This window comes from Charadrius vociferus, unplaced genomic scaffold (genome assembly GCF_000708025.1).
Source record: "Charadrius vociferus isolate BGI_N301 unplaced genomic scaffold, ASM70802v2 scaffold359, whole genome shotgun sequence".
In the NCBI taxonomy this organism is placed as follows: Eukaryota; Metazoa; Chordata; class Aves; order Charadriiformes; family Charadriidae; genus Charadrius; species Charadrius vociferus.
The window spans coordinates 2462017-2489305 of NW_009661369.1; the positions used below are offsets into that span (position 1 = coordinate 2462017).

At 40.6% G+C, this 27289-nt stretch overlaps 2 protein-coding genes across 2 annotated transcripts in view; one reads left to right on the forward strand and one right to left on the reverse strand.

Moving 5' to 3' along the window:
• The window catches only part of REV3L (REV3-like, polymerase (DNA directed), zeta, catalytic subunit), a 155860-nt gene extending 140183 nt beyond the window's left edge, over window positions 1-15677 (forward strand). Inside the window, 10 exon segments of the mRNA XM_009893624.1 lie at window positions 1117-1361; window positions 2363-2471; window positions 3347-3553; window positions 4213-4322; window positions 5380-5494; window positions 7248-7385; window positions 8187-8377; window positions 9286-9532; window positions 11833-12042; window positions 14521-15677. Of these exon segments, the coding sequence (XP_009891926.1) occupies window positions 1117-1361; window positions 2363-2471; window positions 3347-3553; window positions 4213-4322; window positions 5380-5494; window positions 7248-7385; window positions 8187-8377; window positions 9286-9532; window positions 11833-12042; window positions 14521-14661 (1713 nt within the window). The 3' untranslated portion in view covers window positions 14662-15677.
• A 4077-nt stretch (window positions 15678-19754) lies between these two features.
• Window positions 19755-27289, reverse strand: part of KIAA1919 (KIAA1919 ortholog) — an 8363-nt gene continuing 828 nt past the window's right edge. The window contains exons 2-3 of the mRNA XM_009893625.1: window positions 24051-24167; window positions 19755-20989 (exon numbers count right to left, since the gene is read on the reverse strand). Of these exons, the coding sequence (XP_009891927.1) occupies window positions 19755-20989; window positions 24051-24167 (1352 nt within the window). The remainder of the gene's footprint in view (window positions 20990-24050; window positions 24168-27289) is intronic.

Below are 27289 nucleotides of genomic sequence, written 5' to 3' on the forward strand. Positions count from 1 at the left end.
GACATGTGCCACTGCAAAACTACACTTTCAAACCCCAACCTGTTTGTAAAGTGGCAGTGTCTTGTTAAAGCTGTTGGTTCTGTAAGTTCATTTATAACATCAAAGTTAAAGAAATTATACCTAACCCATTTGGTACAATGACTGAATATGTAGTGCTTCAGGCAGAGGGCTTTTGAATAGTGATCTAGTTGCTTGCAAAGCACAGGATCTTAGGATTATATAGGATTGTTCTTCAATATTTTGGGATTTTCAGTCCTTTGCCACCCATGTATGTAATTTTTAGCTATCTTGTTTTTTATTGTGAATGGACACAGTGAATACCTGGCTACTAGTGCTTTTAAAGCCTTACTAAAGCATTGAATAATACCTAAATAAATAGGGCTGGGGTTTTTTTTTTCTGGTGTTGCTACCTCCACATATGACATTTTGTGACATCCTGAACAAGGTAAAAGTATTTAAACTTTTTGTTATTTTATGCTTCCTGTACTACTTGTGGCATCATCAGGGAGAAAGCGTGATGCCCAGTGCAAAGCAGCAGACTTTTGAAATGGGCTGACTTAGATTCTTCCTTTGGTTCTCTTGCTGCCAAGTACATTTCTTCTCACAGTCAAAAGCTTGGAGGCATAATTATCAACTTATACAACTCACGTGTCATTCCTCTGTTTCTCCAAATGTTGAAATAAAATTGCTGTGCAGATTCCTATGGAAAATGGTCACCAACTACATATTATACTTTTTCTTCACTGTTCTGCAAGTCTTAACAAAAAAATAGTTTAGCAAATGCTCATTCACTGACTGTAGCATGGCCATATATTGTGGCAGCCTGTTGGATGTTTAGTTTTTTAACCTGAGCTGGATGTTTATTTTTTGCATAGATAAAAATTAGAAGTACTTGATTTTCAATGATTAGGGCTAAATGATGAGGAAACACATGGAAAAGTTCCACTGTATGTGATAGAAAATATATGTTAAAAGGGTATGGCTATTTATTTTTGAAAACTAGTTGTCTATACTTTAAATTCAGGAAATGTAAGTGGGTATTTACACAGTTTTAATACACTCATGTTTATTCTGCATTTTTGAAGTTTTAATGATTATGTCCAAACTGTTTTGCAGTATCGTGTGGAGTCTATGATGCTGCGTGTTGCGAAGCCAATGAATTATATTCCTGTGACACCCAGTGTCCAGCAGCGAGCTCAAATGAAAGCCCTGCAATGTGTTCCCTTAATAATGGAGCCAGAATCCCGCTTCTACAGCAATGCCGTTCTTGTATTAGATTTCCAGTCATTATATCCTTCCATTGTGATAGCATACAACTACTGTTTTTCAACGTGCCTGGGACATGTTGAAAACTTAGGAAAGTAAGTTGCTATTCTTTTCTCACAAACTTTGATTCTGTAGTAACTTTAGTATCTTTCCTAAAGTATGGAGAACTCTCGCCTGTCATTGGAAACAGTGGGCATGTATGAATAGGACCATTTTCTGTTACACGATAGAGGTGATAAAGATCTATCATGTGGGTGTGTGCACATGTATATATGCACACAGACACATACACATTTCAATATGTATTTTTAATTAAATACAAAATTAGTTTCCATTCTGTTTAAAAAAAAAAATTACCCCGTATGTGCATGTGCACCTGTTCAATTATTGTGATGATGCTAGTTTTTAATATTGCTTCAGAATAAGTTAAAATGTCATATAAATCCACTACCTATTTTCAAAACTGGACTAGTATTATTGTGCTGCATGTTAACAAATTGTTGTTCTCTTTTAACAGTTGCAGTTCACTCTGGTCTTAACTATTCAAAATGAAAAGATACAATGAGTTATTCTGTGTAGTATCTCTTATTGAGCTTAACAGTAATTCTCTTAATTGGAAAAAAAAAACCTCATTGCTCATTATAATTACCTCTGTAAAACAATGGAGGATGCACGCGATGATTGCTAGGTGTCACCATCAGGTTTTCAAATTTCTGATTTGAAATTCTGAATTTGTAGGAAGAAAACATATGCAATGTGTTACTTGTTAAACATGCATGGTTTCCATAGGGGATTGCGGTATGAGTACATGCCTCCACCAGTGTAGCATTTGGAAATAATGCATTAATGCAGAGCAGAATTGGTAAATCACACATGTTGGAATTTAGCCATTTATTACTACTTTATTCTTAGAGCCTTTTGCATGCAGCTAGGAAATTTTAAATGAAAGTAGGTTTGTTTATACCTGAGATAATAATTGTGTTTCTATCCTTGCTGGCATTATCAGCATTTTAATGTGAGTCGAGAGTCGATGCTTTTCCTTGATCAGGCTGTAAATTAATGAATTGTCTTCATATTTAATTTTTCTCTTTATTAGATATGATGCATTCAAATTTGGCTGTACATCTCTCAGAGTACCTCCTGACTTACTTTACCAGATTAGGCATGATATCACAGTGTCACCCAGTGGAGTAGCTTTTGTCAAGGTAATGATGTTAGTGTCTGTGGCAGGCATTTTCACTTCCTGTTGGCTGACTAGCTTAGGATCAAATTGCTACTGTAGTTTATATTTTGCTGCATTAAGAGCAGACAGAAGGGGGGACGTTCAGTCTCTCATTTCCCGGTGTTTTTTGATATTTGTCAGAGTGCTGAACTTCTGGCAGTTCAGGAAATAAAATGTCATCTTTATGCTTTCATTTATACTGAAGGCTTATTTCATCTATAATTAAACTGTAGTTCACTTGTGCAGTTTGGGGATCAAAGAGTAATTATCTGCACGTAACACTTCAATTCTTGTCCTGTCTGTATAGCAGAATGCTTTCCTAGAAAAAGAGTCATGGTTCAGGAGATGAAACTCCCCGACTTGCTTTCTATTGTTCTCATTTTATGTTATGTGTACTGCTGACTGATTTGTAATGAATTAATAAATATGGCCTAGAGCTCTTAAATGTAATTACCCAATCACCAGCATACATATATTTAACATAAAACAAAAACTTTAGGTAAAGAATATTTGCAGAATTTTTAAAAGATAATATTCCTTTAGCATTTAACATTCTGAGAATTAGCAGTTAACCTTATTAACTGAAACGGGACTTATATTTATCTAAATATTGCATTAGCAGGTCTGGTGAAAACAAAGAACAAAAAGCTATTTACCCTGCCCTTAAGAGCTTTGCCTGCATTCTAGATTGCTTGTAATGTTTGTGGCAATAGCCAAACCGTTGGTGCCTAGGGCATCTTGCTAATTAATTAGTCTTCTTAACAGTGATTATCTAACAGTTCTGGGTTTTGCTTTTACTCCTATCTGTTTAGGTTGGGCTTTTTAACATAATTTTTTTCTTTGTTCCCTTTATGGCAGCCTTCAGTAAGAAAGGGTGTGCTGCCAAGAATGCTGGAAGAAATCTTGAAGACAAGGATAATGGTGAAACAGTCAATGAAGGCTTATAAGCACGACAAGGCTGTAACTCGAATGCTGGAAGCTCGTCAGCTGGGTCTTAAATTTATAGCTAATTTTACATTTGGTTACACTGCTGCTAATTTTTCTGGAAGAATGCCATGCGTTGAGGTAAGGGTTGCAAAAAAAAAATGCGAAAAACTGTGGAAAAGACACTATTAATAAAGTATAGTCAGATAACAGTATTATTACTTGAAAGATATTTAATCTAAATGCCTTCATAAAAGCTGTTTTTATTTGTAGTACTGAAAATCAGCAACTGGGATTTATTTATGATCCTTTAAAAAAAAAAAAAGGGTTTATTTTTCTTCTTCCCATTAAAAAGCATTTGGAGTTGGCATTTCTGTAGAACTCTCTCCAAAGGCAGATTGGATTACAGTTCTAATAGTGGGGAAAAAAAATAAAGTATTCTAAGTGTTTGCTAGTTTTCATAAAAGGAGAAATCAGCAGAATCCAAAAACTAGAGAAAATGATCCTTGCGATCATGTCTTGCTCCTTACACTTTTAATATGCCTAAAGAAGTTGAAACCAAATTTTCCTTTATTTTAATTCTTAATAATTTTTGATCGGTCTTTCTTTAATTCTGGCTATTTTGGAGTAATGTAAGCAACTTTTTTATTTATTACATGCATTTAAACCGTGAAATAAATTATATTGTTTCAATGTAGTAGTTTTCATAAACAGATCAAGCAAAGTTAGACTGTTTACCAAGAGCTAGTATTGGGTTTAGCAGTGGAATAAAGATTTTCAATTTCTCTTTAACTTTGCAGGTTGGGGATAGCATTGTCCACAAAGCCAGAGAAACATTGGAGCGTGCTATAAAACTGGTGAACGATACCAAAAAATGGGGTGCTCATGTTGTGTATGGTGATACTGACAGGTAATTAATGGTCTGCTTCCTACAATGTTTTAAAATCATAGTAGTTCTTCATAGATATATTTTTCTTTTGTCTCAACAAGAGGAATTTATGATACTGAAAAGAGTATGTGGACCCTCTTTGGGATATTGGTTACTGTCTTGCAGAATATGCAAAGTAAATAATACTTATTTTCTTGGAGTTTCTTTTAGGACTCTTAGAAAGCACTTTGAGGCTTTCCTTTCTTTTGAAAATTATGTGAAGTAGAAAGAGGGGGGGGATAATCTTTTTCAGGTGTGAATTAATATAAGTCTTATTTATCAAATGAGTATTTTTGTGTCTGTTTCTCATGCCATTTCTATTTTGGAAAATAGAATATTTATAATATAGTAGGCATTGCACATTGATACGTAGAGGAAGGCACTATTTTAAGCTTGAAGAGTGAATGCAATTCAGAAGCGGCCACCAAAGCATACAAAGATATGGTTACGCTGTCTGAAATACATCATATAAATATCTCCCCTTTCTCAGTCAATCTTTCATCTAAAGAATAGCCACGCTCTAGGCATATCCCTCTCTGGTGCTAGACTTGGATAATTTTTCAGCCATGGGAAACAAAGCTTGTCTGGCTGTCCTTCCGTAATAACTTGTGGATCCAATGACTGATTTCCGCCAGATCTGATGAAAGACTTGAAATTTCAAAGATACTAAATCCATAGTAGCTTCACAAAAAAAAAAAAAAAAAAAAAGTTGGAGAAAGGAAGTAAAATCTTATTGCTGCCTTTAGTGGGGAAAAAAGGCACACCCAGAGCTCTTTACAATTCTCTCCTGGGAATTCAAGTTTTGCAGTGCCCGGGAGCAGTAACGTTCCCTGCCTCACCAGTGAGTCACAGTGCCTTTGGCACTCCTGATCTCATACTGAACACTGAAGTTTCTCAGGTTTTTGACTTTTCTAGCTGAAGGAAAGGAACAGAATTGATAACAACGTCCCTGCTTTGACACTAGGAAACTATAGCTTATAAGTTTCAAGATCTATGTTCAACAGATTTATGCTTATTTCCTGTGTCTGATTTCTCGTAGCATGTTTGTACTCTTGAAAGGAGCCACAAAGGAGCAGTCTTTTAAGATTGGTCAAGAAATTGCTGAAGCTGTAACAGCAACAAACCCCAAACCTGTTAAACTGAAATTTGAAAAGGTAAAAGGAAAATATTTTGCTTCAAGCGTGTTGGGTGAAAACATTGTTATCCTAAAAAAAAAAATTAAATAGTGAAGATAAAAGACTTTTCTGGGCACTGACGTAGCATAAGGATATACAGCAGTCATGTGCTGTACTGTTTTCTGCGCGTATGTTGCAAGCTCCTTAAAGCCTCAGGGACCTTGTCAGAGGAGCGCTGCAGCATGACCAACAAAAAGAAATATTCCTGCTTTCCCATCAGGATGCCTGGTGGCCTGTTGCACTGGCAGCACCAGGCAATTTGAAATTCCCGTCTCATTAATTTTTGGAAATGTCTCCCTCAGTTTTTTATTATATATGTAGGATCAAACCAATGTGTGCAACTTGGTAGAGAAAATGTACGCCATCCCTTGAAGTGATTCCAGTGCATTAATTGCAAGCCTGATACTTATTCTTCAGCCACCCTTAGCACACTTCAGGATATGTCTGTGTGCTACATATACATGAAAAATCATAAAAATCCATTCCGTAGGCTTTTGGAAGAAGTATTAATGACAATAAACCTTTTATAGAAGAGTAAGGCAACTAATTTTGGTGGAAGTTTATAATTGGAAAGTCATTAGCAGTCAGTTCAGGTGCTCTAGATATTTTCCAAGTACGTACCTGACTCAACAGGTTCAATCAGAACTTCTAAGCCAATTGCCATTTTTCACGGAAAATACAGTAGAAAAATATTAGCAAGAAAAGTTAGGATGCCTATGGAAGGCACAGCAACTTCTCCTCACTGACTAATGTACAGGGAACCTTCCCACTTTGAGGCAATTCTGTGTCATTAAGCTGAAGGAGTAATTAGCCAGAAAAAAATGCTAGGTGCAAGGATACACTTGAGAAGATGTACCGACTACTTCACTTCAAGTGCCTGTATTCACCTGTGGGTCAAAATATTGAGTACTCTCCTAGGGTAGCTTCCTAGCACAGGAAGAGGAAAATGCCTCAAAGCTGGAGCATCTGTTCAAGAAGTGGCATACCTTTTACAGCCTGAGGCAATCTAAACTCGCTGCTCCCTCTTTCATGAGAGCCAGGAAGATGTGGTGTTATCTTAGTAACACTGGGAAGAAATTATTCCCCATTCTTTCTTTTAAAACTGGTCAAGAAATCCTGAAACAATCAAGAATGAAATAAGAGGTTGGAGAAAGCAAGCAATAGAGACCATAACTAAAAATCCATTCGTGAGGACATCTTTCTGCAAGCATAGGCATTTAAAAAGCATGCTTTCCCCAAATTAAGATGCCAGCTGATTTTAGGCACCTCATAATTAGATGAAGTTGGAAAACAGAAAGTTCAAAGCCACTACTTTTGCTGGGAAAGTTTTCTTCTCTGATGTCTAAAATTAAGTTGTTGTCTTTTCAGGAAAGAGATAATACAGTTACATTAAAGATGCTGATAGATGCAATCCAGCAAAATAAGGGTACTTAAAACAAATTAAGCTGTGTGTCACTTTTCATCTGAGCTTCAGGTTGCTTAGCCTTTACAGCTAGATGAAATAGAAAGTGATTTAAGAATGGAACACCACCGAATCCCATCTTCCTCAGCCATCTTTTAACAGTGCTTTGAACTACTTTATTTGTTTTACTGATTTAAAATAAAAAAAAAATAAAAAAAAAATAAAACTACCAAGAAAGCAAAGTATTCCTTAGAACTCCCTCTATGCTCAGAGCCACCTTATTTTCCCAACACGTGCCAGATTGGGCTATCTTCTTTCTAAACATTCCAGGTCTACTTGCCATGTGTCCTGCAAACTAAAAAGAGGTACGTGGGTTACATGTATGAAACACTGGACCAGAAGGACCCAGTATTTGATGCAAAAGGCATAGAGACAGTTCGACGGGACTCCTGTCCTGCTGTTTCCAAGGTAAAATATGCATTTTTTCCTGAATGAAATTATAGTATTCTGTTATTTCATTGTATATTTGTCCTTTCTCAGACTTTCTAGTCCTTGTGAGTTGTCTGAAACTCTGTTTTTCTGGTATGGGCCATTTGAAAGATAAATGGAAGGTCTTGCACAGCATTACAAGGACTTGCACTTTCCATCTTAACTCCTATCTTTCAGCCCCTAAAAACTCCATTAAAAAGCCCTCAGCCCCACTTAAGTTCTCTAGAAGACCGTTCTTGATCCAGTTCACTTTAACTGGAAGTAAGTATTACTCCAAGATGAGTGAAGCACACTGATGTGTGTGCTAAATAGCTGATTTACATAAGTCTAGTTTAGCTAAGAATTCATTTAAAATAAATTTCCTTACCTGTTTATTTTAAGCTGTGTATTGGGGGGTTAAAAAGAACAGGCTCTTGTCCTTAATCAGGTCAGTCATGCAGAAAGTTGTGGCGAAATATTTTAGACGATGAAAAAATATCTTCTCTCATACTCTGAATAACCTCTGTAATTGTTGAAACACTGTTAGTGCCAGAGTATGGATAATGTAATGAAAGATGTGTCAAACTGAGGAAAAAGTTGTCCAGTAATGTGTTTATGAATGTCTTTGAGCGGAAGAGAATACAACCTGTTGTCATATTAACATTCTAGTTCACAACTGATACTTTTTCTAAGCAGTGTATTAATATTTCCATACCATTTACTGAATTATTTTGAATGAATTCATAATTAATATTTTTTAGTTAAACATGTTTTTCTCACCTTTCTCCTTTGGTTGTAAAGATACTTGAGTGTTCTATCAAGCTGCTATTTGAAACACGGGACATAAGTCAGATCAAACAGTACGTTCAGAATCAATGCATGAAGTTACTGGAGGGAAAGGCCAGCATGCAAGACTTCATCTTTGCAAAAGAGTACAGAGGGAGCTCAGCGTACAGACCTGGATCCTGTGTACCAGCCCTGGAAATCACCAGGTAATGAGATTAAGTCCTAATCATAGATATTTTTTTTCTCTTGGCCTTTATAGTGCCAAGTTGTGGGTAGCAGTGAGAGATCTCCTTCGGATATTGTTGCAGCAGTTGGCTCTGTCTTTCTTCTGTGTGTGAAGAGAGATCAGGCATCAGGTAGTCCTAGAAAGTCATTTTGTAGTCCTGGAAAGAGCCACACGTGTTCAAGAGTAAAGTCTTTTGACAGGACGCTGTAACAGTATGTTCACTGCTGTTACTTACGTTTTGGGTTTTGTACAAGTGCTTGACTCTCCAAGATTGCCCATCGCTCATGGATATTAGATATGTTAAAAATTGTCTTTAAGTGCTGTGAAATACATTACCAGGCATAATTTTTCTTTCTTTCTTTTTTTTTTTAAAGTACCTTACTTAAAGTTACTATTTCATCCTGTTGATATTGTTTATCAGTAATAGATAATGTGAGCTGGCAAGCTGGCCCATTTTGCCACCTTCATTAATATAAAAGGACTTCAAATTAAGCTGTGCTTTTTAAAAAAAATAAAATTGAAGTCCTGGATTGATACCTGCTTCAAATTGAATTGTCCTTTGCTTTCTGGGTACTTGAGCTCTTTTTAGTACCCTGGTTGCTCTTTATTAAAATACTTCTTTAAGGAAGGGGTAGCTACAAAGCAACCTGCATGTAAATCCAAGTGACATGAAACAGAACGTACCTTTAGGGCTCATGTTTCAAGTTCTAAAATTTGTCTGATCGTGAGACAAATTAAAAATGAAACAACTCGGTCCCGTGCTTCATAATAGACACTAACTTCGGTCGTCTGGAGAGCTACTAATTTAATCAGATGGGGAAGTTTACAATCAAATGAAATAACTGTGAATCTGTCTCTGGATGCATTATAAAGCCTGTTTTTAAACAGGAGAATGCTTGCCTATGACCGTCGCTCGGAACCACGAGTTGGGGAGCGAGTGCCCTACGTCATTGTGTGCGGCATGCCCGGACTGCCCCTGATACAGCTGGTGAGGCGGCCCATTGAAGTCCTGCAGGATCCCAACCTGAGGCTGAATGCTACGTACTATATTACCAAACAAATTCTGCCACCGCTGGCCAGGGTGTTCTCACTTATTGGCATAGACGTCTTCAGCTGGTACCATGAGTTGCCACGGGTAAGTGCTTGAAAACGAACAGATTACAGATGCAGTGCATCTACATGGTGTTTGCTTTTGTCGTGTCTTTTGATGGAATGAGGTTTATATGAGGTAACAGCAAAGGTTATTTATTTTACAAGGCAGTGTTTGATGCCCAAACATGCAGACTTGATTTTTAGATCTTCTGTGTTGTTTTGGTTTTTTTCACTTAGTAAATCAATTTTTTTTGCGCCAACCCTTCTGTCCGGGGTTGATCACTTTGTCATTTTCCTGTTTTCTGACCCCTTATCGTGGAATCACAGAATGGGTTGGGTTAGAAGGGACCTTGGCCAGGGACACCTTCCACTAGACCAGGTTACTCAAAGCCCCATCCAACCTGGCCTTGAACACCTCCAGGGATGGGGCATCCACAACTTCCCTGGGCAACCTGTTCCACTGCCTCACCATCCTCAGAGTAAAGAATTTCTTCCTAATATCTAATCTAAATTTACCTTCTTCCAGTTTAAAACCATTGCCCCTTCTCCTATCGCTGCACTCCCTGGTGAAGAGTCCCTCCCATCTTTCCTGTAGGCCCCCTTTAGGTACTAGAAGGCCGGCAGATGGTCTCCCCGGAGCCTTCTCTTCTCCAGGCTGAATAACACCAACTCTCTCAGCCTGTCCTCCTAGAAGAGGTGCTCCAGCCCTCTGATGATCTCTTCAGTGCCCTCCTCTGGACTTGCTCCAACAGGTCCATGTCTTTCCTGCGCTGAGGGCTCCAGAGCTGGACACAGTACTCCAGGTGGGGTCTCATCAGAGCAGAGTAGAGGGGCAGAATCACCTCCCTCGACCTGGTGGCCACTCTTCTGTTGATGCAGCCTGGGATGCGGTTGACTTTCTGGGCTGTGAGAGCACACTGCTGCGGGCTCATGTTGAGCTTCTCATCCACCAACACTCCCAAGTCCTTGTCCTTCTCCTCAGGGCTGCTCTCAACCTGTTCTTTCTTTGCCCAGCCTGTGTTTGTGCTTGGGATTGCCCCAACCCAGGTGTAGGACCTTGCACTTGGTCCTGTGGAACTTCATGAGGCTTGCACCGGCCCACCTCTCAAGCCTGTCCAGGTCCCCCTGTGTGGCATCCCTTCCCTCCAGCATGTTGACCGCTCCATGCAACTTGGTGTCTTATTTTGCCGTAATTGTATATTTATTAGCAATACTTGTATATGCATCTATTTGGCTGCACCACCTTTTAAATCTCTCCATAATAGATGTTGGATGTCCTTTTTTTCCAAGATGTTCTGAAGATCTTTCCTCTTCATAGAAAAGGTTTCTGCCCAAGCAGCAGAAATGCTTTTTAAAAAATCAGTATCACTAGAAATTTTAAACTGACTTTCCTAAAAGCTAAAGAAATCACTGAGATGCAGGAAGAGAAATGTTAGATAGCTGGGTTTTAGTTTGTGATTCCCCTGACGAAAAGGGACAGAGAAAGATGACGTCTTTGTGTAGTTTGGTTACTGTGCTTAGTGTAGACTTCAGCAGCATAGTAATACATCATGTTTCCCACTGCAGAGTTTTAATATAGCCTTGATTTACTTCAATTCTGCTTCTTTTCTCTACCTTTCCTATGGCACTGTGACACTCTCACCTTAAGTATCTCCAACAAGCTGCTCTAAAAAGGCAAAAAGGAGCCCTGACTCTGCAAGGCCAGGGAGCGCCAGGGAGGTCATAGGGAGCAGAGCAGTTTGGGTGTCTGAAGAGTGAAGTATAGCGCAAAGCATAAGTCATGCAGCACCAGGAGTGAGTGCAGACGACACACTTCCCTGCGGGAGAGGGCAGTGGCGGAGCTTTATCCAGGGAAATCGGAGCATGAGTTAGAGCCACAGACCAAAGGACGTTGGCAGCTCTGTGACCGGGACTGGACCAGCACAAGAAGGCAGGATCCCGAAGGCAGCCACCGGGGCTGCAGCCAGGGCACATTTGGAGGTGAAGTAGATCAGCACCTACAAAGGAACAACTGCAGGAGGCAGAGTTTGGGATGAGATTGGGAATATAGCCTGTGACTGAGGATTTCTTCGGTTCCTCTTTCTCTTTTCTGGTGAGATGCCCTGCGAAATAGGTGTGGGTGGACTCTGTTCATTGTATCACTTCAGGGCAAGTGCTATGCTCTTCAGAGTGATGCGATCCATGTTAGTAATTTGTGTATGAACCCGTGCCCTGAAGGCTGTGTTGCACTTTCATACTTCTTTTTTAAAATATAGGCTATGTAATCTAGAAATAAGGCAAGCTGCTCTCTTAGAAGTTCATTACCCTTAATTCTTTTTTTTTTTTTTTTTTTTATTTTAACAGATCCAAAAAGCTGCCTCGACTGCCCGCAGTGAGCTAGAAGGACGCAAAGGCACAATCTCCCAGTATTTCACGACCTTACACTGTCCCGTGTGTGATGAACTGACCCAGTACGGGATCTGTAATAAATGCAGAAGCCAGCCACAGCATGTGGCGGTGATTCTCAACCAAGAAATCCGAGAGCTGGAGCGTAAGCAGGAACAGCTGGTCAAGGTATGATTAAAGCATTGTCACATGTCTGTCAGCCAGAGACAGGGGCTGAAATTTCAAAGCAGCGTGTTACTGAATACTCTCAGCAGAAATGGGAAGTACAAGCCGGGTGTTAAACGAGTTACAGCTTGTTTGCTTTTCCCATTGCCGCTGAAGGCAGCATAGCAGCTGTTGCTTTCCTTAGCTTTGCGTAAAACTGAAGGCAAAGGGGGCATCAGAACAGAAGATACTTTTCTCCTTTTCCTCTTTATTTTTTTTTGGTTTATCTTACATGGTTTGTAGGTGCCTTTTTATAATTACAGTGATGGAGATTTGTAAAAGTATGAAAGACTTACCTTTTTTGCATTAAAATACCCGATGGTGTTCTAGTAACAAAAACACTTGTCCCAGAAAGTCTATTTACTTATATGCATAATGTGGATGTGGTTTAGCTTGGGGGTTTTCTTGTTACCTTTCCTCTCGATAGGAATTTTCCAAGCTGTTCTCTTCCTTTGAGCTAGAAATCAATTAAGAGGGTAGGCTGACTGTGCTCGCGAATATATTATAGCAAAGCGGAATGCCTCCCCTCACAGAAACATATGCATATCCTCACCTAATTTTCGTACTGTCGTATTTTATAATGAATAAATATTTTTGATAGAATTTATTTTTAGCACTAGCATGTGAACCATTTTAAAGGCTTGTTGGAATTGCAGGGCTATAAATGTTCCTCTAGTCTTGGCATTGATTTGGTAGGCTCCCACGGGGCTCTGTTGCTAGAAAACCATTATAATTCACTGTTCATAAATATTGCATTGCTAAGGTGTGGACTTCTATTTCTTGCTGTATTTTGTAATATTTGCTCTGATCTGCATTGTAAATGGCAGTAAAGGAAGGTGATGCATGTTCTGCAGTTTTCCTGCGGTACTCTGAACCTTTTACGTTGTTTTTGTTCTGGAATAAATCAGAACTTGGCAGATGGCTCCAGCCTCACGGAAGGATCAGTGGGTTTGATGAGAACATTCTCTTGTCCCTTGCAAGAGGTCAGCAGGGCCGGGGATCCCGCTCTAGTCAGTGTCGCATGAGTCAACCTCTCTTTAAGAGCATCTGTCTTATTTTAATCCAAAGAGGTATAGATCCTTCACAACTTAAATTCTTGGCTCTCTGAGATTATAAACATGCCAGAGCCAGCAGGAAACTGATGTAACACCAAATCATACATTATTTTAAAATGCAATTTAAAATTACCTGCCATAGATTAAGGTCAATGACTTCTCCCCTCTACACAAACTGATCTTAGAAAGTGTCTCAGATACCACTTAGTTTGGTCTCTTGCGTTCAAACCAGCCACAGCCTCTTTCAGAAGAACTAGGGCAGACTTATTTCTGAGGTTCTTCTAGTGGTTACAAACCTGGAACGAACCCTTTTTACATCCTGTTCCTTTTGGTCACGGTTGCAGGTCAGAGAACTGGTATCCTCTCAGGGTACCACATGTGGGACTTGGCCGCGAGGGGCTGCTCCTCTCCAGCTGCTGTCAGTTTGAGTTTCTGGTCTACAGGTCACTGGTGCCCAAATAATTTTAACATGGAAAGAAGGAAAAGAACTAATTTTAAAGGCAAAGGATGCGATTTTCATTTGTTGTTGAAACTATGCGAATGGTAGGATAACACTGTGTAGAGTTTTGACGTTACAAAACACAAGTGTGGTTGGAAGCCAATTTCTGAGTGTTTGGAAAAACTGTTGGAGGTGGCAGATACTGGAAAGGATTAAAAATAAAAGAGCAAAGCAGAGCTCTTTAGTTTCCTGAAGCTTACCTTTGGGAAAAACTGTGCCTGCTGCTATTTTATTCCATCAGGTATCTCATGTTAAAAGTACTTTCAAGCAGCATTAACTACAGTAATGAGCAGTTCCATGGAGGAGGAGAGCAGTGGAACCCGCCTGCATATGTATTTCTGTCTTGGGATTGATCAGCTCTGACTTGGAAAGTAAAACTCTAATTGAAGCTTATCTTGAAACAGAAGTAGTTTGTTAAATCCCTTTCCTGTGTAGAGAATAAGTGCAGAATAACAGTTTTGTCTTTTTTCATTACAAAACTTTTATACAGGAGAAGTTTATCACGGATTTAACACGCTGCCCCACTTAAATCCACTTGACTTATTTACCTTATTTTTCCACATACAAGTAAAACTTAGTTAGCAGGATTGAAACCAGAGCGGTACATCCAGCTGTTGATCTCTGCCCAGTTCACGGTGGCGATGCCGGCCGGCACCCGCAGGGAAATGGGCAGCCTGGCAGGGGCAGGAGAGGCGGCAGCAGGGAGCGGAGCTGTTTGGCATCTCCCTGCCTTCGGGAACAGCTTGGTGCTGGCTGCCGCGGGGCTCTGCCTCTTCTGCTCATACAACGGGGGGGCGGGGGGAGGGGGGGTGATAGTCCCAAGTGATTTATGCCTTGGCTTGTGTTAAGTTTAAAATAATCTGGTTTGCTTTTTTATATGAACTCTAGATATGCAAGAACTGTACAGGCTGCTTTGATCGCCAGATCCAGTGCGTCTCCCTCAACTGTCCAGTACTTTTCAAGCTCTCCAGAGTAAGCAGAGAACTGTCAAAGGCACCGTATCTTCGCCAGCTACTTGACCAGTTTTAAATGATCTGTTACAGGATTCCAGGTGCTATTTTTATTTTTTTTTTCAGTGTTTACCACACTAAGACGATTGTGCATGGTGCTTTTTCAATTCTCATCTAGTCCAGGATTTCCATTTTAACTGTTGGGTTTATTATCTGAAGAATAATGAACGCTTAACCTAACTAAAAAGATAAAAACTACATTTGTTGACCTATGAATAGCTCACTTTTTAAGATGTACAAATTTCTTCTTTCTTTCATGTTTCTAACATACTGTTTTATAATGCTGATGTTGAAATAGCTACGTGTAACATCTTGTAAATCCATTTCAAAGTAGAAGTCAAGTTTACTTCCTGGAGGAAGGAGCACTGAAAACCTCTTGAAACAACAAACCCATTAGTGTGTGTTCTTGAACTGTCAGTATCAAGACGTGTTACTTATATATTATCCATTCACTTTATAATTTTGTCTGCGAAATATTTTGTAAATACACTTTTTTACTTTTCAAACAACTGAGTAAAATAATGTGCAATGACTTTTATACAGATAATTTTAAAGTCGGTTGGTATATCTCCTCCTAAGTTTTGCTCGATTCCAAGTAGATTGTTATTTTGATCAGACTGTGCAAGCAGTAGTACCATGTGTAGCATTTTGAAACATTATTTTCTAAAAATTGCTGTCTTGCTTTAGCTATTAATGGGGCATTGTGAGGAACTGTGCAAAGACATTTTTGTTACAAACCTGTGGGACTGTTGCAATACTTTAAATATAAAATTTTATTCCATTTTTGCTTGTTTTGTATAGACATTTCTATTGCTTCTAAATATGCTTAAAATATTTTCTTTCCTTATGTACTGTACAGTTAAATCTTATTTGCCACCATCTTGACAAAATGTGTATTTAGAATATTTGTATAACTGTATAAAATGGAAAAGGAATTATGTGGTCAGTGCATTGTTTTCTAAACTGGAAATCATTTTGTTTTAGAAGTTAATAATGGAAACCATATTAAAGTTGAATAAAATGATATGGTAAAAATTATACGCTTTTTTTATATTTACCCTCAATTGCGGGCACCTTTGTTTCCCTCATTTGGCACACAACTAGAAATGTGAACAAGACTGCTCAAATAACTTAAGAATCCACAAAAGAGTTTCCAGCTTAAGCTTTGGGATCTAAAACCCCGGTATCGGTTCTTGGAGGCCTTCCCCAAACCATAAGGGAAACACTTCCAGTTTTCCGTTAGCCAAAACGGGAGTAAGTTTTAAATTTAGAAGTCCAGAGTAGCTTTGAAAAATAGAACAAAACTTTATTTACATCAAGGAACCTGAGTGCCTTCTCCAGTCAAAAATTTATTACATTCAAGACACAAGTCAGTCTATTGAATTTCACATGATACAGTACAATGTAAACCCACACCAAGCAGAAGAAAAACTATTAAATATATAATAGAACACCCACAGATTGCGATGTGCTTTTATGCAAAGTAACTAAAATTAAAAAAAAACCCATCAAGGCACAAAACTCTGCCTACTTTTGCATTCTAGCATTGGTCGCGCACACAATAGAAGTGCAAATGCCAGGAGGAAGGTGGTAGCGCGTGCGGTACAATCCAGCATTTGGCAGTGCTTTGGGGAGAAATAAAAATATTAAATGATGTTTAACTGCAAGAGGTTACCTCTAACACCGGAGTAAAGGGGCGAGCGCTCATCTTCAACCCATCCCTCTTTTTATGGACAAAAACAGGATTCCTAATAATTTCAGATACCTAATCCACCGACCACAGCTCTTGTCCTGAACACAGAGATGACTTCTAGCATAAGCAAGGCAATGGTAAAGTAATACAGTTTACTTCAAGTAATTTCAACCCATCGTAACATGTAAGTTTAAGTGTTTAAGCTTTCTGGAGGATCTGTAACTTAAAAGGCACTGTAAGTAGATCCTCACTTTAACTGTATATGTCAGGAAGCAATTTACTGTGGAAGGAAATTTAAACACGTGACAACTAACATTCATTGTCTAAACACAAGCCTTGAGGAACACCAAAATCTAAGAACTAGGAAAGCTTCGGCCTTGAACGTCAAGGATGTCTAGAGCTGTTTTAATCTTAAATTGCTTTAAACATTTCATTTTCATTAAAGGGCAGCCCCTGCTATTAAAAGCATGTTTTTAGGGGATGAGGAGAACAAGTTCTGTTAAGCATAGTCCATTTCAAGTTTGAGGTCAGAATTAAGACAGTGAAGGCTCTTAAGCGCTCACTAAGCTAACTCAAAATTTAGATGTCACCCAGAGAAAGGCCTCCATGGATCAATCAGACGATTTAAGATAATTACGTGAGTTCCACTCTGTCTTCCTGCCACTGCTTTTTGGAGCCTGTACTTTTGGCAAAAAAGGCTGCTCTGACTTTGGCATTCCAGGCCGTTGCTCCATTCCTACTGCACAGGCCTCCTGCTTTTAAGGGGGAAAATGGGGATGGATTCAAGGGACTCGTGCAGGAATTAATACAGCCAGTTAAAAAAAAAAAAATAAATCTTTGTTTTGCACAGTATTTTTACATTTGTTGGGAAGACTTTAGTCAAACACAAACAAGTGCACATATATAAGCAATAAGTAGATAAGATTCAAAGAGGTTACAGCATATTTCCCAATGTGGCGTTAGTTTCTTTTTCTGCTTTTTTAGTACTTGATTATGCAAGTTGCATAAACTATCCCTGAGAACAATCTTACCTACAGGACATTCCAATTTGGAATTTCATTCCAAAGATAAGCATATGAACTGAGGGCTATTTAAAATTTTCGTGGTTGCCAGGTGTGTTTCTTAAACCCATTTTCTTCTGGCAATGTGATGTCATGTATGGGGAAACTTTTTTTTTTTTTTTTTTTTTTTTTTACATCGCCATCAATTCAGGTAAAGCCTATGGCTTGTGGTTACGGTGGGGAGTTGCCACAGCACCAGTTCCTCCTGCTAAACCCAGTTTTGGCCAAAAGAAATTTGGCCCTCCACTGAGGGGAAAAACTCCCACAAAAAGGCAGAGCAGAAGCAGTTATCAAATCCCACCTTTCCCAATCCACCAGCGGGATTTGTCCCGCTGCTTTCCACACACGCCACGCAGTTACTGTAGCCCGCGGGAGGGAAAAGGACAGTTGCAGAAACGCAGGTTTCATCTGTGCGCACTTGCGTCACCACCTCTGCCACACCACTTCATTTGTTATTGTGCAGAACCAACGAAACACACAAGGCCATACAGACCCACTCCTCTTGTTCATCAAATGCCGCTGTCACGTGTACCTAGAACAGGATTTGGCCTGATATTTAAAAGCTTTTACCGTTACTTAAAGCAAAGAAAAGAATCCTTCTGTAGCAAGTGAAACAAGTCCGTATTTTAAAGTGCAGGTCCATGCATCGCACTAGAAAAGATGCCACGGAAGTGCATGTACACACAAGGAGAAAAAAAAAAAGGAATCGGACAAAAAAAACCCACAACATTTAAGTGCCGACAGCAGAGGGAGAGGGAGGCCCTTCAACATGGCAAGATGCAAAAAAACAAGCATTTTCACTACAAGTTGATTCCTGCTTCTTACTAACTTCTCAGAAGAAAGGAAGAGGCCACAAAGTTCTAAGCTGCACACTCAGAGGACAAGAGGGGGAACAAAAACAGACTTGAAAATACGCTGAATATCTAAGGTCCTGTGCTATGCTACATCTAGAGGGCTTTTGTTAGTAAATTAAACTTTGTAGCAAGAAAAATACTCATAACAGTGCAAAGTAAAAAAAAAAAAAAAAAACAAAACCAACAAACGAGCACATTCTGATCACACAGCCTTAAAAAAAAAAATACTTAACCTACAACTCTGGAGTGTCAAGTAGACAAATTGCACAACTACTGTTTCAGAGTCAGATTTTTGCCATTAGCTGCTGCTTTTTTTTGCTCTTACTGGGGAGGGCTCACTGGCAGGACTGCTCCTTAACAGCAATGGACCTACAAATACAAACCAGCGCTGCTCCACTAGGAAAAGTCTGCCTGGACATCATCATCAACCCAAAGAAACAAAACCCAAATGGCACCAACCCAACTGGCCCGGAGCAGGTGATTGTGCAGCGCAACCTGAAAGGATTGTCACAGCAGTAATTCCCTCTCATTTGCAGATTTTCATTTTAACACATCACTACGTGAAAGTCTTGGCACGGGAAGCCAGAAAAGTCATTATAACCGTAATTTAAACAACTGGCGTAAAAATATCACAGCTCTATGTCAATACCATATATTAAGTAATCTGTTTATACATAATCTTATCTTCTTCATACATTTCTTGATCTCACTGGTAGTGCAGTAATTAAAATCATAAATACAATCACAAGTACTTTAGCCTATTTAAATTTGTCATCACTGTTCAACTCGTAAATCAGAATTAAGCATTACAGCAGATTAATACAACCCATTTTGTCCCCCTTCCCATACTCCACTTTTAAATGACCCAAAGGCATGGTTCCACTCCTAAAAATTAATTTTTAATTTTTTCTCATCTTAGTGACAGAACCAGGAAATTATATAGTTTGCCAATAGCCCCACTGCTTTACAGCTACTGGGCATCACCTGAAATTTGACTTGATTTCCTGGTTTACGTCACACAAACTTCCAACGCAGTAGAAACATTCTTCTTTCACGAGATAGATAAGAAAGTTCAGCATCACAGGTAACACATTTCTCTCCTCTCTCGAGATGTTTTGTGACCAAGCACCTCAGAACCGCACCTTCCACCCACCTGCAAAAAACTGAGTGGTCCGAGCAGTCCCCTTCTTTCCTAGTTAGTTCTCGTTACAGCGTATATTACTTAAATGCACTCCTCACATTTAGAAAACATCTCATGTTTTAACATTCTCAGTATAGTCTATACATTTTATCACGTTACCCCATTCACACCACGGTGGACTCTCCCGCTCTGAGACACATCGCTGTAGACTGAAAATGAAAGAGGAGAAAGGGGCAGACAAACAGAAGTGAACACGCTGAGCTCTGCGCTGCTATAAAAGGATTCTTGAACCACTTTTCAAGAACAGCTGCAATTCAATTGCATTTCCCTTTAAAAAAAAAGAAAAGAAAGTCAGTTTTTACTTTAATCGTTCTTCTCCCGGTCAACATTCACGTTTTTTCTCCCAGGGGAGCCCCCAGCAACCACTGGAGAATTGCACAATACATCGTCCAGATGGGGCTGGAGAGAGACTGGGGTTGGAGAGTCCCCTGGTATCTTTCGGGAGGTCTCTATCACAGAGTTTCTCAGTGTGTCATTCATTTCTATCACCTCAAAGTCTGCTTCGTTCCACTCTCCCGCATCCTCCTCATCCTCTTCGTCCTCATTAAGCCCCGAGTTTGACAACAAAGCTTTCCGGTCCTCGCTCTCACTCCTTTCTTTCAAGTCGCTCTCACCGGGAGAGTTGGCCAATTTGTACATCAGCGGGAAGAGTATAACTGTCATTGCAGAAGTCACCACGGCGGTGTACATTACCACAGGGACGTGGTGAAACCTCCCTTGAAGATACCCCACGGCGGCAGGCATGCACATCTCGCCCAGCGCGGCGCCGATCACAAACAGAGAAGCCGATTTTCCTTGCACGACCGTGTACTGTTCTATCCAGGAAATGCCGCTGGGAAAGATGGTGGCCATTGACGCTCCGTACACGGCGGTTCCAACCCACAGGGAGGCTGGGTACCTCGCAAAGAAGGCCAGGCACAAAGAGGAGACGGCAGAGCCTACGATGCTCAGCAGGATCATGGTGCCAGGGTACAAGCACGCGGCACAGAATATTGCCACTCCTCTGCAAGCGGCAAACGCACCCCAGAAAACAGAATTCAAAGCGGCTGCTTCGTTTTCTTTCATCTCGGCAAAGACCTTTGCGTAAGTAAATATGTAAGAGCCATAAGTGACCTCCGCTCCCACGTAGAAGAGGAAGAAGATGAACAGGAGAGTGATAAGGGCATAGTGGTATTTGGCAAACATGCACTTCTGCAAAGAAGCCTTGGATTTGTCTCGAGCTGAGCTGCCCTTTGAATACAAAATAAAAAAGAAGAACGAAACAAACAGAAGATAGGTCCCTATGACAACATAGGACCACAAAAAGTCTGCACCAAGACGGTGTTTCAGTGCTGACGCAGCTGATGCTGTCGGCACAGACCTCCAGACAGACTGGTTTGTGTTTTCAGCCACTGGAAAGTCTTTAGATTCGGAGCCTCCCAAGGCCATTTTAGCCAGGATCGGAGCCACAAACGCGCCGGCAGCAAAACTGAAGTGTAAGGCCTGCATGTGTGGCCCAGCCTCTGCTCCCCAGGTATTCAGTGCCAGCACATTGCCACCTGCAGATCCGAAAGAGGAGGATTCAGTCAGTTCAGTCTGAAACCAGATAGCAGGTAAAAAAAAAAGACAAACCAAACCCAACCATAACCTGTGCTATTAATTCAATTTGCAATAATACCAGGTTTAGCAAATACAATAAGGAAAATTGTAGTTAACTGAAATTCTGCCCATAAGCACCTTAAACCCACATGATCACTTGAACATTACAAGGGGATTCACAGCAGTGAAAATGAAGAGCCACACACTGGCTTCATCCAGCAACAATGGCTGTACTTAATTACCCTACTTGACAATTTGCAGCATATGTCAGCCTTTATTCAAAAGAGCAAATTTAACTGCTTCTCATTTCTGTAAGTTTTAAAAGCTACAATGCACAACGCGAAGAATCAGGGGCCTCATTAAACAACATCCTGGGAAACATCAAGAATCACTTCCTTCTGATGGGCTGGGACTACCCCAACTGCGTTCAAATGACTTTCCAGAAGTGAAAAGGTTTAAAATAATACCACTGCACAGACCAAACTACAACACCCTCAGATCAACAATAATGCTAGAAAATAACATCTCAGAGAGACATCCTTAAGTAGTCCTTGAGAAGAATGCAGGAAAATACGAACAGTAACTAAATTCCTGTGCTACAGTACAGCAACCCTTGTCACGCAGCACTAACACGCTTCCAAATTAATTCAGTTACACTCTACCGCCTTGCTCTTTGTTTCTCCTGGTGGGAAGTCTCCCTGCCTCAAAGGTCTGACTTCTAAGCAGCACACCTACCCGCTGAAGGCATTCTCACAATAAGCCGACAGGATTTTCCCATATGAAGAAATTTTTAAACTAAGTGCCATGTATAACGATCCTACCAGAGGCAACAAATACACCTCTGCACTCAGGTTAACCTGGGCCACGCAAAACCATCGTTTTCACTACTGGATCCTGTATCATGCTCTCTTCAGTGTTAACAGAGCTCCCTCAAGCTCCGCAGAATTAGGTCAGATGCTTCACATGTGCACCCATCACTCCTCTGTGTTGCCTATCAGCCAGGCCACCGAAACCAGGCCCTGGCTGGGATGCTTCCAGAGCTGTTGGTACAGCTAGGCTAATTCATCAGCCAGCTCTTATTCAGAAATAAGCCTGCCCTGAAGCTGGTCAACCAGATCCAGTCATACCTTGCTGGCTAGGAAGCAACCACAGGCTCCCTGAGTAAGCCAAAAAAGTCAGCACACTGCTGGCACGTCACTGGAGAGGTGCCGGGTGAGTGGCTGCCTGTTGCGGCTTCACCACCGCCTCCTACAGCAACACCAGAACACTCCACCGCTGACATGTTCTTGGTTGTTTCCTGATCCCCGTCTGCAAGTATGTGTTACCCAGTCAGCTCTAAGCGTGCTTAGGTCTCTTGAGGTGGCCTCGCCTCCTGATCCAAACTGCCTGCTAGAGCCAGCCATCACTAACTCATCCTTTCTACGCCACGCCTGATGAACTAGCTTCCGTGGGAAGTCCTTTTTCATACTTCTGGTATCACTGACGTTTCCAACCGCACCTGTAGACATTTGCTGTAAAGCTTCACTGGCACATCTTCCTCCAATCGGAAGCTTCTACTAAGAAATTGGTTTTCAACAGGTTTCCTGCAAAAGTGTTTTTTCCAGGCCGTTTGCAGTATGCACATGCCACAGATGCACAGCTTGTGGCACAGAATAAATTTATATTCCCAAACACCTAAATGAGGCTGGTCAAGCAAATATTCTTTAATTCAGGGAGATGGACGACATGGTTCTGTAAGTGAGCTACAGCAGTACATGCCTGCTGTGACTCCCCAAACACCACCTGGTGTGGTGGTGCAGCCCCCCAGGGCCACGTTGCAACGTCAGGGCAAGCCAACATTCTATTCTTGTCTTGGTTACAAGTGCAGTGAGTTGGGACAATCTGGCACTCCCTAACCATACCTGAAACTCCTGCTGCCTGGATCGTAGCCCGATCTGGAAGGTACCAGAATTACCCGACAAGAATTGTGGCCAAAAATGGAAAAACACTGACCAAAATCAATCATCTCATGATCCTACAAATAGCGATCCTAAGTGAGACACTTTGAACTCTCCAAGATTGCAGCAGACTGTGACCCAGTATCTCCCCCGTGAGCTGAGACACTTGTCAGGGTAGATTTCACGAGGGTCAGAGATCATCTGATGACAAGATAACGATGAAGGAGAAGGGTTCAAAGACTGTCTGCTGACAAATGTCAAGAAAGGAGAAGAGTGAGTAATTCACTACAATTAGATTTGTCGAGGTTCAAAGATTGTTTGGTACCAATAATTTACTACAATTTGAAAAAAGAGAAAAATCTCCTTTTTCTAACCATAGGTTAACCTCTATACCTGTCCGTCTGTGTGTGATTTGATTTAGGAAACCCTGTCCTAAATCTTATGTGAACCTTGCCATTCTTGAATCTCTAATTAAGTCGCTGTTTTGATTATACCAAATTTTGTTAAATCACTCTGTTAATATCGTTAAATATTATACAACCTAATCCTGTGATTTACCGTAACAGTGTTAATAAACCTTTAATTGCTGCTACCTCGAAGCTGTGTAGGATCCAAAATCACTCATTCGCGACACCTGGCCAGGTTTAGGTGGCCAACTCTCCAACACCGCAACTGTGAGAATCTCTCTCTCAAACACCAGGGCTTCTCAGGACTACCTTAGTTCCAGCTGGCACTAACGAACAGTAACCCAACCAGCTTCCTGCAGATGAGCAATTTAAATAAAACACTGTCAAAAGAACACATGACACTTTCTTTACATCTGTAATTGCCCACCGAAGCGTGTATTTATCTTCTCCAGGAAGCAAGAGATACCCTGCTCCCCACGCCCCTTAAGGACGGCCCGTTACAGAGACACAAACACCCAAAGTCTCAGGACCAGAATAATCCAAGAATCCCGGCCAAGTAAAACAGCTCCCCTCTTTTCTTTCAAGATGCGGCACATGAAATACCAGCAACAGTTTTGGTGAGCTTGAACTTTCCAATTACTTTGGTGAAGGAACTATCGGACCACGTGGTCCCTTACCTGTGTCTAGAATTCCCATGGAAGCTCCAATAACTGACATTAAGACAGTTAACAGCAGGGATTTCTCACACCAGGGTATCCCATAAAGACCAACAGTTGTTCCAAACATGGATAATGCTGGAAAAGTTAAAAAACAAAACAAACAAAAAGCCAGTTTCAATTATACTACAGTTTCAATTTAAACTACCAAACATACAGAAGACCAAGAAATACAAATACATTCATCGTTATTAGTTACAGATAATCCTAATAGGTGATGTAACTTAATTACCTCAATTCAGGATTAGCAGAATCAGCTACAAAGTTCAATAGAATCATTTTTCACTTGGAGAAAGGAGATTTCATCAGAATATAAACACTACGAGAAAAACCTGTTTTGCTGTAGCTTTGTTTGCAAAGGGAGTAGCACCCACTGCTACAACACTAAGAAGTCTTTTCCTGCAAACTTTTGACTTACAAATGCTATTTCAGTATCTTCTGCAAACTTCTGATCTAGAAACGTTAGTCTGCCACAGAAGAAGTGAAACGCTTTTTTGAACAGTACGAAGTTTTCCCTCTGTGAACTACAGAGCATTAAATCTGGCTCCATTTTAAGAGAACCAAAATAGCTAAACTCTTAAAATCCTATGAAGTGATTGCACCTTGGCCAACAAGCAACCTCCATATAAAAATGCTGACTTTCATTTATATTCTGTTCTCACATGAGGGATGTATTCCAAGGGATTTCTGGAGTTTTAACGGACAGAACTACAAAACTTCTCATCATAAATCTAGCAAAACTAATACAGTTAACGCATTGCTGCTATTATTAACTTGACTTAAAATACACCATTTAAAAAAAATAAAATTTAGCGGATAAAAATAGGTTTTGTTACAATTTGGGAGGAAGTTCAGCATTTAAATTCTGTGCTTATAATCACCTTCATAATAAAATGATCTGCAATTAATATCTCGAATATACAGTTTTAGGTTATTAGAAAGCTTGTACCAGTTCAGATGCCTCTATTATTTTTCAAATCAATGCTTCATTGATAAGCGGAGCAGATACTTAGAGATCAAAGGGGACTGATGTAATTAAGAACTTACGTTAATTACAAACAAAACCAACAACAATGGAAAAAAAATAAATATCCAGAACCCTAGAGCCCTAGCAAGATACTTAGAATACATGCCTCAAAACATTTTTGAAGGCTACTTTGAAAGCTCATCATGAGCTGCACAGAGAAAAAGCTAAAGATGGGGCGTATTAAGTACAGCTTCTCAGACGCCCCACTCAGAGCTGAAAAGTAACTTGTCAGCAAGTTCTCAGTTGTCCACTCCAGCTCTTCACCTGAAGACCAGTACTTAAAAGCTTCCTTGACAAAGACAGATCATTTCTTCAATTTTTTCTCTGTACAGTAGCAGAGTTTCAGCAGTTGAAAGATGGGAGGTAGAACCACACAAGCCAAAATCTCTTACGGGCAGCCATCAGATGACAGAAATGAGAGAAGATTCAGTAGTTCAAATTGTGCTTTTGCCATAAGCACTACCAAACTGGAAAGGATTAGGAGATGAATCATTTTCCAAGCATTGTTGACGGACAGCTATCTTGTCTGACACCTCAGGAAAAGAAGCAAATACTAAACTATTTCAAGTTAACATTCACTTCCACAGGTATATTAATTCCATTATGGAAGGTAAAGTCTCAGATGTCAGACAGAAACAACTCTGACCTCATCAGATGTACAAGGAAGCTAAAGGAAACCCACTTCGCAGGCGTTACGGGGGAGAGGAATAAAGAACAGGGAGGAGACCAAATAAAGACATCTTAGAACAAGAGCAAATAAGAAGAACTGATCCAGGAAGGCAAAGACAAGAAGTGAGGCGGGGGGAAGAGAAAAAAGACAGGCATGACTACTCCTGGTAGCAGGAGTCAGGCATACGGGGATAAGAATAGACTTAGTCCAAATGCTAGCAATGGAAAATGGATCTTCTCGTATTCTCTGAACTGACCCTGTGATTACAGCATGGTTCTCAGGGGAAGCACAGTTCTAGCGCAGTTCTGTTTGAATCTCCCCGAGTAAAAGTTATGCGAAGGAGAAGAGCATGCCCCGGTACCTGCTTCAGTCCCTAACTTACAGCAATGCTGCCATTGCTGCACTTGAAAGATTGAAAAAAAAAAAGACAAGGCTTCCACTATTTTAGGTCTGCTCCAAGAATTGCTACCTGAACAAGACACTACTGTGACTCTGAAGCGAGCACCTCATTTCTGGATGGAGCGTGGCTCTGGCAACCTGACGGCCAGGCGGCCCGGCTCTGCCAGGATGCAGCCAGTCCTGTGCTCCCACAGGAGAGTTCTCACGTGTCTAGAAAACCGATAAGATCATAAACTGTGGTTCCTATAGAGTTTAAACATTTTCAAAGCTAGACAGTAACTGAGCAGCAAATTTCCACCATCACAGGTGGTATTTAATGTTTTTCCACTCTAAATAAGTTCTAATTTGATTAAGGCCTGACAGTTAAACTCTCACACCTTTTTGTCCAGGACAGGAAGATGATGGCTTCTGCTGAGCTTTAAGAAGGGGGAGGGTTTTACAAAGCTCTCCCCACAGATGCATACCTCAGCGTGACTGCTGGAGGTTTCCATTGTATGCAAATGAAAGCCAAAACACAGTTTCCCCTGTTTTGTTTATGTGTTTCATATAGTGACATTACAGAAGCCTGTATGTTCCAAGAGAATCTACACTAAGCATATTACTTCACTAAATCACAGAATGGTCAGGGCTGGAAGGGACCTCTGGAGATCATCTAGTCCAACCCCCCTGCCAGAGCAGGGTCACCTACAACAGGTTGCACAGGACAGCGTCCAGGCGGGTTTTGAATGTCTCCAGAGTGGGAGACTCCACCACCTCTCTGGGCAGCCTGTTCCAGTGCTCCACTACCCTCAAAGTAAAGGCCCTTCTCGTGTTTAGATGGAACTTCCTATGTTCAAGTTTGTGCCCGTTACTTCTTGTTCTATCACTGTACTTGATACAGAAAAAAAAAAAAAAATAGAGCCACCTGGACTTTTTTTGTCCAAACCAAAGGTACCTTTTGGTCAATCCAAGCAGGTTTTGTCAGTTCAAAACCAGTGACCGCTATCAACGCACCCAGTGAGCCCCGACCACTTGGAAAACACAATGTTAACACCCGGACGCACACGGTGACAGAAACCGAACGGCACCCACTATCGCGATAGCGAGCGGCAGGAGAGTCGCCGC